Below are 12,208 nucleotides of genomic sequence, written 5' to 3'. Positions count from 1 at the left end.
CCTGGGAACCTCCATATGCCTCGGGTGCTGCCCTAAAAAGGCAAAAATAAATAAATAAAGTTATCATAAAATAGTGGCCGTAATCCCTATGCTATGCAATATATCCTTTGGGTAATTTATTTTACACATGCCAGCTTGTACCTCTTAATCCCCTGCCGTTATTTTGCTGCTCCCGAGAGGTAACCACTAGTTGTTTTTTCTCTGTGTCTGTGAATCTATTTTGTTATATTCATTCACTTGTTTTATTTTTTTCATTCCACATGTAAGTGGTAATGTGTACTGTTTATCTTTCTCTATTTCATTTAACATCATATCCTCTAGGTCCATCCATATTGTTGCAAATATAGCAGAACTTCATTTCTTATGGCTGAATAGTATTCCATTGTGCACATATACCAGATCTTCTTTATCCATTGGTCTGTTAACTGGCATTTAGGTTGCTTCCATATCTTGATTATTGTAAATAATGCTGCTACAAACGTTGGGATGCATGTATCATTTGGAATTAGTGTTTTCATTTTCTTCAGATTTACCACCAGGAGTAGAATTGCTGTGTCATATGTTGGTTCTATTTTTACTTTTTTGAGAACCCTCTAGTGCTGTTTTCCACAGTGGCTGTACCAGTTTACATGCCACCACCACCACCATTTCTGCCAATATTTTTTATGTTACCTTTGATGCTAGCCATTCTAACAGCTCTTTGTGGCTTTGATTTGCATTTCTCTGGTGATTAACAATGTTGAGCAATTTTCAGAGTTCCTGTTCTGGCACAGCAGAAACAATTTGACTAGGAACTGTGAGTTGGAGGTTTGATCCCTGGCCTTACTCAGTGGGTTAAGGATCTTGCGTTGCTATGAGCTGTGGCATAGGCTGGCAGTTGTAGCTCTGATTAGACCCCTAGCCTGGGAACCTCCACATGCCATGGTGTGGCCCTAAAAAGCAAAAAAAAAAGCAATTTTCATGTGCTTATTGGCAATTTGTACGTTTTCTTTGGAAGAGTCTATTCAGGTCTTCTACTCGTTTTTCTTTCATTAGGTTCTTTGTTTTTTTGACATTGAGTTGTATGGTACATGTGTATATATTTGACCACACCCTCGGCATATGGAAGTTCCCAGGCCAAGGGATCAAATCCTAGCTACAGCTGTGACCTATGCCATAGCTGTGGCAATGCCAGATCCTTAACCTACTGTGCTGGGCCAAGAATCAAACCCTACCCTCAGCAGTGACCCAAGCAGGAGCAGAGAGAGATACCGTTGGATCCTTAACCTGCTGCACCACAGCAGGAACTCCAGGATCATTCTTTTTTAATATAGCTTGCAATTTTTGTTTTTTTTCAGTCACACCCGTGGCATATGGAAATTCCTGGATCCCGGGGTTGAATATGAGACGCAGCTGCAGCAACACCGGACCTTAACCCAATGTGCCACAATGGGAACTACAGCTCACAATGTTAACATGAAGCCTGTTTTCCTTAAATACATTTTGATTTTTCTAATTTGCTCTGAAAGGTTTCTAGTTCACTTTTTAGGGCCGTACCCTCGGCATATGGAATTTCCCAGGCTAGGGATTGAATAGGAGCTACAGCTGCTGGCCTGTGCTATAGCCGCAGCAATGCCGGATCCAAGCTGTGTCTGTGACCTACACCACAGCTCACGGGCAACGCTGGATCCTTAACCCACTGAGAAAGGCCAGGGATAGAACCTGCAACCTCATGGTTCTTAGTCGGATTCGTTAACCACTGAGCCATGACGGGAACTCCAGTTCATGTTTTTTTTACTTTCTAACTCTCCCAATTATAAAATCTTTGTCTGAAAATGAGAGAAAGACCAAAAAGGAGTGCTAACAATCTTAGAAGTTTTGTGATCTATTATAAGTATCAAGAAACCAGATTTCCTTTTTTTTTTTTTTTTGCATTTCTTGGGCTGCTCCCACGGCACATGGAGGTTCCCAGGCTAGGGGTTGAATCGGAGCTGTAGCTGCCAGCCTACGCCAGAGCCACAGCAATGCAGGATCTGAGCCGCGTCTGCGACCTACACCACAGCTCATGGCAACGCCGGATCCTTAACCCACTGAGCAAGGGCAGGGATCGAACCTGCAACCTCATGGTTCCTAGTCAGATTCGTTAACCACTGCGCCACGACGGGAACTCCCAGATTTTCTATCTAAAAACAGAAATGAACTAATATTTAATTCTTATGGTACTGTCTAGAGCCATAAAAGTTGTGATTTGTAGGCAAAATGGATGACTGTTTTGGAAGTCCAGCATGTAGTGGGACACAACACAAAAAGAGAGGCAGCAGGATTGCCCGTTGTGGCACAATGGAAATGAATCTGACTAGTATACATTAGGATGCTAGTTTGATCCCTGGCCTTGCTCAGTGGGTTAAGGATCCCGTGCTGCCATGAGCTGTGGTATAGATGGCAGACTCAGCTCAGATCCCGCATTGCTGTGGCTGTGGCGTAGGCCGGCAGCTGCACCTCTGATTTGACCCTTAACCTGAGAACTTCCATATGCCACGGGTGTGGCCCTGAAAAGCAAAAAAAAAAAAAAAAAAAAAAAAAAATCCAGACACTAGATAGTTCATGATGGAACATGAAACAAGCTGAACCTAAATCTAATCAAGTTCCTAGATCTAACTACCTACTTACAGATTTGTAGGACATACCCAGAAGAATGTATTTTTTAAAAAATGATTCCATGAGGATATAATTTGTAAAATCTAAATCGTGGGAAACTCATTACGACAAATGACCTACAAATAAATTGGAAGAAAATAAAAACAATGAGATGGAAGAGAAACCTCTATGTAGTTGCATTTGGCTGGCTAATCATCTACTTAAATATTCAGACAGTTAAAAAATATGAAGTTTGTAAGACAATTTAAAATTTGAATACTGATTGATATTCAATGATTGATTATTAAGAAAGTTTTTTTTTTTAATGTGGAATATGGAATAATGCATTATGGGGGTTTTTTGAGCCTTTATCTTTTTAGAGAAGCATAATGAAATATTTACAGATAAACTGTTATGCTATCTGGGATTTTCCAAATTAAAAAAGAAGGGTGAAGTGGGTGGGAGTAGAGAGGAAAGAAGATAGGCAATGTGTTCCTATGTGTTGGAGTTGGTGATGGGGAAATGGGAGCTCATTATACTATTGTTTTTAATTTGTATGTGATATTTTCTGTAAGAGAGTGTTTTTTGTTTGTTTTTTTGATGGGGAAATGGGAGCTCATTATACTATTGTTTTTAATTTGTATGTGATATTTTCTGTAAGAGAGTGTGTTTTTTTGTTTGTTTGTTTTTTTAATGGGAGTTGCCATTGTGGTGCAGCAGAAATGAATCTGAGTAGTATCCACAAGGATGTGGATTCCATCCCTGGCCTCGCTCAGTGAGTAGGGGATCCACTGTTGCCATGAGCTGTGGTGTAGGTCACAGATGCGGCTTGGATCCCTCGTTGCTGTGGCTATGGTGTAGGCTGGCAGCTGTGGTTCCAATTCCACCCCTAGCCTGGGAAATAAATGTTTGAGGAATTCATTTGTGGCATTGTAGGTTTAAGTATCCAGTGCTGTCACTGCAGTGCCTTGGGTCACTGCCATGGTGCTGTTTCAATCCCTGGCCTGAGAACTCCCTCTACCCACGTGCCATGGGAGTGGGAAAAAAAAAAAAGTTTGGGAGTTCCCGTCGTGGCGCAGTGGTTAACGAATCCGACTAGGAACCATGAGGTTGCGGGTTCGGTCCCTGCCCTTGCTCAGTGGGTTAACGATCCGGCGTTGCCGTGAGCTGTGGTGTAGGTTGCAGACGTGGCTCGGATCCCGCGTTGCTGTGGCTCTGGCGTAGGCCGGTGGCTACAGCTCCGATTGGACCCCTGGCCTGGGAACCTCCATGTGCTGCAGGAGCGGCCCAAGAAATAGCAAAAAGACAAAAAAAAAAAAAAAAGTTTGGATACTCAAAAGGAAAACAAGACTAGATTTCTGCATGTATTTTCCATCTTTCCAAAGTCAGTTGTATTTAAAATCTTTGAGCCTGAATTGGAATTAAACTGTTTTAAAATGCAGAATGAGAGTTTTGTTCTGTGGCAGTTTTATTCCAAATGCTTTCTATGAGAGCTTATTTTGATTAACACAGTTCGTTGAAGGATAAAATAACATACAAGATACAGGGATAGGTAGCTCACAAATAAATGAGCTCCTGTATGCTCTGAACCATCATCTACTCAGTCATCTAAACCAGAAACCCAGGGAGTCACTCCTTTCCCTCTTCCCTCTCTTCTCTCATCCAAAGTCTGCTAACTTATCTCCTTTATGTAAAAAACACATCTCATGTTCTCCATCCTAGGTGGAACTGCCTTAGATCAGATCCACGTCATCATCTATTTGATTACTGTGATAGTCTAGCCTTTGGCCTCTCCTGCTCCTTCAGTTCATTGCCACACTGCTACCACAAAGAGAATCTTAAGAACTCAAATATGATCTTGTTTACTGCTCTGCTTAAAACCCTTCAGTAACTTCTCAATGGTTAGGTATCAGTATTACAGGAGTTCTCTTGTAAAGCAGGTTAAGGATCCAGCATTGTCACTGAAGCAGCTTGGGTCACTGCTGTGGCTCTGATTCAATCCCTGGCCTTGGAATTTTCATATGCTGCAAGTGCAGCCAAAATAAATAAATAAATAAATAAAGCTACATTACATGTAAACTCCCCATGTCTATGACCTTATCTAATCTAGGTTTATTACTCTAGACTCTTGGTTCCATCTTGGTATTGTAGGGGAGGAAAAAATATCTTTTTTCTTCTACTCTTCTATGTTCTTGGCTGGGGCTCTGCAATACAAGACAGATTAAAAAAGAGGAAAGTGTACAAGTTTATTTAGTATGTTTTGTGACATAAGAACCTTGATAAGGAAGTGAAGACTTGAGGAAGTGGTTAAACCTGAGTGATTTTATGATTTGATGAAGACTAGAAAGTTGTGGGAAAATATGATGGGACAAAAGGATATGAGCTAAGGGTAGTAAACTAGGAAAACTTAGTAAGGCCTGATCCCTCCATCTTTGGAAGTAAGAATGCTCTAGGTATAAGGAGGGTCTTATGACCTGCTTCAAGGGAGAAGGGGGAGGTCAGAGAATCCTTCCTGCACCTGTCATTTCTCAAGTTCCTACCGATAATCAATACGCCAAGGTGCCACATTTTGGGGTAGTATCCTGAATCCCATCTTTACACTATGGGGTTCCTAGTGTACCTCAGTACAAGTCTGTTTTGTGTTTCCATATATAGGGACATGTTATTTCACCCGCAACATACCGGGCTATTCACCATGAAGCCCCTCTTTGACATATTCAGACCAAGTTAATAATTGTTTTCTTTCTTTCACCACCAATTCTGATAGGTACTTATAGGTACTAGGTAGTAATAATCTTTAATTCATTACATTTTATTTTTATTTTTTCCATTATAGCTTGTTCACAGTGTTCTGCCAATTTTCTGCTGTACAGCAAGGTGACCCAGTTACACATACGTGTATACATTCTTTTTTCTCACATTATCATGCGCCATCATAAGTGACTAGACATAGTTCCCAGGGCTATACAGCAGGATCTCATTGCTTATCCATTCCAAAGGCAATAGTTTGCATCTATTAACCCCAAATTGCCAATCCATCCCACTCCCTCCCCCTGCCCCTTGGCAACCCCAAGTCTGTTCTGCAGGTCCATGATTTTCTTTTCTGTGGAAAGGTTCATTTGTGTCCTATATTAGATTCCAGATATAAGTGATATCATATGGTATTTGTCTTTCTCTTTCTGACTTACTTCACTTAGTTTGAGAGTCTCTAGTCCCATCCATGTTGCTGCAGCATTTTAATTTGTTTACATAGAGGAGTTTGTTTTCCCTCTCCCTTCTGTTCTGGCTGGGACCCCTGTAAAGACATATTAATGCGAAAAACAGAGATTTTTAACTTATATACCTCATGTATACATGTTCGATACCAAGGGGAAAATGAATAACTCAAAGCAGTGGCTTGGAATCCAGTTTCTATACCATCTTCAGCCAAAGATAAAACAAAGGAAAGGCGTCTGGAGGCTGAGTTATGGCGAGATGACTGGGAAAGCGTGGTAAACAAGAGTAAAGTTTGTAATACAGATTTAAGTCAGTGCCTTCTCCATTGATAAGGGTCTAAAGTTGTCCTCTGTACTAATTTTTGTCCTTCCTGGTAGACAGGGTAGGAGGGACACCTTTGAAAATGTATGTCCTGCTTTTAGGTGAATAGGAGGAAGGCCATGAGCTTTCCTTGTATCTGCTTCTTCTCTGTTGCCTTCAGCTCAAAATAATCCTTATACTAAACTGGTATATTTTGGGGTGGCATATTCTGCTACCCCTCACTTATATATTATTTTCCCTTACCAGAAAGTAAGATTTTAGAGCAGAGTGTCTTATTCATTCTGTATTCCCCTGAGCCTAGCAGAACGATTGACACAAACTCTCAGCTAATATTGGTTGAACGGCTGGTTGAGTGGAGAGTGAATGGTGATTAAAGCAGAACTGGAAAAGTTGGAGAGACAGGGAGCAGGGTGAGTTTATTGCAAAGCTTTGGGGCTCTTTTAATTGCACATTATTTTGTTCACATTTTATTATCTATTTATTTATTTATTTATTTGGTCTTTTTGCCATTTCTTGGGCTGCTCCCATGGCATATGGAGGTTCCCAGGCTAGGAGTCCAGTCGGACCTGTAGCCACCAGCCTACACCAGAGCCACGGCAACTCGGGATCCGAGCCACATGTGCAACCTACACCACAGCTCACAGCAACGCAGGATCCTTAACCCACCGAGCAAGGCCAGGGATCGAACCTGCAACCTCATGGTTCCTACTCAGATTCGTTAACCACTGAGCCACGACAGGAACGCTTGTTCACATTTTAAATTTTAACATTTTAAGAGATGGAAAACTTTATGAAAACAAATATTTCTGGCCTGGGACCAAACAGCCTGTGAGTCATAAAATGAGTAGCTTAATAGGGGAAGCAACTAGTTGCTTACTGGAATTTAGAATGGGAACCCATTTGGCCACAGTGAAAAGGAAACCTGTTTACTAGTTAGGTGCATGTAGTTTCCCTTGAGCCAAGGCTCAGGTGGAACTTTTAGCTTCAGACAGTCCTTGTGTTAAGAGACAAAATTCAACTGAGTAAGTTTTAAAGATTTTACTGGCTTTATTCAATGGTTGATGAATCAGGCAGTGTCTAATCTAGCAGAGAGAAAGTGCACACACACACACACACACACACACACACACACATACTCAGACACCCCACATCTTCTTAAACCAATGGGCACTTTATCTTTTCATTGAATAGCTTTTTTTGGGGGTCTTTTTAGGGCTGCACCCGTGGCATATGGAGGTTCCCAGGCTAGGGGTCCAATCGGAGCTGCAGCCCTGGCAGCCTATGCCACAACCACAGCAACGAGGGATCTGAGCCATGTTCTGCGACCTATACCACAGTTCACAGCCACGCCAGAGCCTTAACCCATTGATCGAGGCCAGGGACGGAACCTGAGTTCTCATGGATGCTGGTCGGGTTCATTAACTTCTGAGCCATGATGGGAACTTCTTCACTGAATAACTTTTTATAATACAACAGTATTACATGTACATTGTAGGAAATCAGAAAAATCAGATAAGCAGAAAGAAGCAAATAAAAGATCCACAATTACTCAGAAGTATACCACTCTGTAACCATGTTGGTGAATAACTTTCCAGATTTTCTCTAGGTAGGTTGATAGATTAAACTATATTAACCTGAGGAAAATATTGCAATTTAAGTTACAAACATTTGTACTACTAATGTATAAAGAGCTCTTAGAAATCGCTGAAGTGACAGAAACCTCTGTTGAAGGTGGACAAGGAAAATGCTGGATAAATATTAAAGTAGTCTAGATCAGTTATTCTCAACGGGGTGGCATTACTTTGAAAGGGGTATTTCAGTTGTGATAGTAATGGAGGGGGAGGAATGGCCCAGGCTGGACAAGCACTGGGGATATAAGACATCTTGCCATGCAGGGAACATTCATGTACGTGATAAATCTACTTGACCTACTTGTTTATTATTGTCTGAGCCTGAAATCGAACATTTACATATTGAAATGCATAATGTTATAAACTGCTACCTTTTTATTATTTATTTTTTGTGGCTGCACCCTTGGCATATAAAAGTTCGTTTTCAAAATTTGACTGTTGGGAAGTTCTTGCTGTGGTGAAGCTGAAACGAATCCAACTAGGAACCATGAGGTTTTGGGTTCAATCCCTGGCCTTGCTCAGTGGGTTAAGGATCTGGTGTTGCCATGAGCTCTGTTGTAGGTCGCAAACGCGGCTCAGATCCCGTGTTGCTGTGGCTGTGGCATAGGCTGGCAGCAACAGCTCCGATTAGACCCCTATGCTGGGAACCTCCATATGCTGCAGGTTCGGACCTAAAAAGACAAAAAACAAAAACAAAAAACCCAAAATTTGATTGGTGAAAGTTTTTTTTTTTTTAATTATTCCTCTACACCTTTGCCTTGTAAAAGCATAAGGGTTAAATATAATTAAAGGCAAGCCAATGATTCTTTTAAAAAATCTACTTTTGGAGTTCCGTTTTGGCACAGTGGAAACGAATCTGATTAGGAACCATGAGGTTGTGGGTTTGATCTCTGGCCTCACTCAGTGGGTTAAGAATCCTGTGTTGCCCTGAGCTGTGGTGTAGGTCGAAGATGCGGCTTGGATCTGATGTTGCTGTGGCTGTGGTGTATGTAGGCTGGCAGCTGTAGATCCAATTGGACCCCTAGCCTGGGAATCTCCATATGCAGAGGGTGCGCCCTAAAAAGGAAACAAAACAAAACAAAACACCCCAGAAAACCAACCTACTTTCTATCTTTATGGTTTTGCCTATTCTGGACATTTCATATAAATGGGATCATTATACAATATCTGGCTTTTTGCGTTTGTTTTTTACTTAGCAAGCTTTTAAAGCTCATCTATGAGGTAGCCTGTATCAGAAACTCATTCTTTTACTAGTGAATAATATATTGATTTTTTTTTAATTACACGAGTAAGAAGTTATGTTATCCATGCACTTCATTTAAGGATAGTAAAGAAAGTATTAACAAAATATCTGTTATGGAAAGGAGCATTGGTTCAGAGTCACTGCTCTAGCTGGGAAGACAAGGCATATGTATGCAAAAAGGCAATTAGCAACACAAGCAAACATGTTAAATTTAGGGTATAGTTAAATTTTCTTGGACAAAAGGTGCCCAGGTAGGTATTAGGGAGAGATCAGATTTGTGTGATGGATCCTACAGTTATTGGATTAGTCAAGCCTGATTCAGAAACAGCCATTCAAAAATTAAAACTGCCCCTGCAGTCAATACTACTCCTTCTCAGGTGATCTCCATCAAATGGTCTTTCCTGTGAATAATTTCTGGAGTGATGATGGAAATCAGAGGAAACAAAGTGAGCCAAGCGGAACCAAGTAGATCTGAAAGCTCCGTCGTGCCAACCCAAGGCTTGGGTTTTGTAAAGCTGGGAGCTGCCAGCACCGCCCCCTGCTGGAACTCCACCGCCGCTTTCCTTGCGCGTTTTTGCCCATCTGTTTAGGCCCATCTCGGCCGCCGTGTGTATGTGTGTGTGTGTGTGGGGTGGAGTGGGCTGCGTTTAGCTGTTAGGGGGCGGGGCCTCCGCTAACCATGGCCGGCGAGCTGGAGGGCTCCAAACCCCTGAGCGGGCTGCTGAGCGGCCTGGCCCAGGAAGCTTTCCACGGGCACCCAGGCATCACAGAGGAGCTGCTGCGGAGCCAGCTCTATCCAGAGATGCCACCTGAGGAGTTCCGCCCCTTTCTGGCGAAGATGAGGGGGATCCTTAAGGTACCGTTCCTCCCTGCAGCCTCCGCCACGGAGTCCTGCCTTGTCCCCGCGCCCTCAGACTCGTCCCCCCGGAAGCTGAAAGGCTTCCCTCCTCACACCGCTACTGCTTGTGTTGCACTTTACGCTCCTTCAGATCCCAGGCACTCGCCCTGTCGTCTCCTCTCACTTAATGAGGGCTTCCCCCACCAGTGCCGACTGACAGCCGGGGAAAGGACTCGGGTTTTTTTCTCCATACAGTTATCTCCGTCGTGTAGGTCACGAACGATTTTGAGTTGTCTCGGTAGATCTGTGCACTGCATACTTTTTAACATTAAGAGCGATCAGGCCATCAGTTTTACCGGGTCATGGAAGTGTTTGAGTGTTAAACAAGCGAGCAAATGTATACCGGGACAAGAGATGGATTAGTTGGGTGATCCCCTAAACTGCAGTCCACTGGTTGGTTAAGGGAGCACGTCACCAGCATGAAGTCAAAGCGTAGCTCAGCCTGTCCAACAGAAGTGTAATGAGTGTGTTGCAGAAATTTGACTTCTGTCTGTTGGTGCTGAATTGAAACGCAGAGACAGAGTTTTGGGTAAAGGAGAAAAAGATTGTTTTATTGCTTTGCCAGGCAAAAGGCCCCCCCCCCCCAAGCGTTTATAAGGTGGTTTTATAGTTTGGGGAGTGGAATTAGGGCTGTAGATAAGGATCTGGCAAGAGGCAAGCTTGCATTGCTTCTCAAAGCTGGTGTTTTGTGGCCTCAGGACTGGTTCTGGTGGGCCGCCTTCTTAACTGGAATGAAGAAAGCTTCATCAAGAAGTTCTTCCATTTGTTGGAGATTTTAATTGTACAGACAGGCTCAAAGATATTGTTATGTATATTCCTTGAGATGGAACCAGGACCCTGCCCCAAGGCTTTGCTGCTCCTCCCTGGTCTCTACATCCACCTCCCTTCCCTGATTAGCAGCTGCTCTTTGGAACTCAGGGAAGATCTTGGAGGCTGAGGCTTATTCCCTAAAAACCAGAAATGGAGGACACAGAAAGACTTGTGTGCTAGGAGACCCACAGGGCACTAGTTCTGTTACAAGAGCCAAACACAGACTTTTACATTTTCTAGTAGCCACGTTAAAGAAGAAGAAGAGTTCCCATTGTGGCTCAGTGGTTAACGAACCTGACTAGTATCCATGAAGACTTGGGTTCAGTCTCTGGCCTTGCTCAGTGGGTTAAGGATTCGGCGTTGCTGTGAGCCGTGGTGTAGGTTGCAGATTCGTCTTGGATCCCGCATTGCTGTGGCTGTGGTGTAGGGCGGCAGCTACAGCTCCAGTTCTTCCCCTGGCCTGGGAACTGCCTTAAAAAAAAAAAAGCACAAAAGACAAAAAAAAAGGAGAGAGAAAAAGATGAAATTAGTTTTAATATTTTATTTAATCTTAATATCCAAAGTATTACTTTTTCACATGTAATCAATACATAAAGCATTCATAAGATATTTTATATTATTTTTTCACTAAGTCTTTGAAACGTGGTATGTATTTTACACTTAAAGCGCATATCAATTTGGACTAGTCACGTTTCAAGTGCTCAATAGTCACTTGTCACTAACGGCTACTGTATTGGACGATGGTTTAGACTAAGAACTAGTCACAGGAGCGAATCTGGTAATGAAGTGTCCTCAAGAGATAATGTGTTAAAATTATTTTTGTGGGCCTCGAGTGTACTAGGATCTTTATTAGTCATTTTATGTTTACTTTTTTCCTTGCAAAAACCTTATGTGGTAGACACCCATTTTAAAGATTAAAAAACAGACTCAGGGAATCTTAAGTGTTTAGCCTAAGTCAAACTTTCATTCAAGTCAACGTGAAACTTCATCCGTTAACCTTTTGCACTTGTGTGTATCAGAACTGCTCTGATATCTTAAAAAGGCAGTTAGATTTCTTTTTTTTAGGGCCGCACCCGAGGCATATGGAGGTTCCCAGGCTAGGGGTCTAATTAGAGCTACAGTTGGTGGCCTGAGCCATAGCCACAGCAAGCCAGATCCAAGCCGTGTCTGTGACCTACACCACAGCTCTTGCAACACCAGATCTTTAACCCACTGAGTGAAACCAGGGATCAAACCTGTAACCTCATGGTTCCTAGTCAAGGATTCCTTTCTGCTGAGCCACGATGAGAACTCCAGATTTCTTCTTTTAAAACTGCTTTTACTTATAGGATTTTCCTATTTACTTATAGGAAATAAGCAAGTATTTCACAGAAAGTAAATGGATTGTCTCATTGGAATGTAAGGAGAAATATCTTTTATGTGATTCTAGACATTCTAAGTAACTTTGATGTCTTAAGTCACTAGTGAATATCT

At 42.3% G+C, this 12,208-nt stretch overlaps 1 protein-coding gene across 2 annotated transcripts in view; it reads left to right on the top strand.

Moving 5' to 3' along the window:
• Positions 1 to 9,669: 9,669 nt before the first annotated feature.
• Positions 9,670 to 12,208, top strand: part of COMMD1 (copper metabolism domain containing 1) — a 146,009-nt gene continuing 143,470 nt past the window's right edge. For both annotated transcript variants that reach the window (XM_047781985.1, XM_047781984.1), the window contains exon 1: positions 9,670 to 9,883. In XM_047781985.1, the coding sequence (XP_047637941.1) occupies positions 9,707 to 9,883 (177 nt within the window). In that variant the 5' untranslated portion in view covers positions 9,670 to 9,706. The remainder of the gene's footprint in view (positions 9,884 to 12,208) is intronic.

Source organism: Phacochoerus africanus, chromosome 5, assembly GCF_016906955.1.
Source record: "Phacochoerus africanus isolate WHEZ1 chromosome 5, ROS_Pafr_v1, whole genome shotgun sequence".
Classification (NCBI taxonomy): Eukaryota; Metazoa; Chordata; class Mammalia; order Artiodactyla; family Suidae; genus Phacochoerus; species Phacochoerus africanus.
Note: the sequence above shows the minus strand (reverse complement) of the source record. Positions and strands in the feature narration are given on the sequence as shown.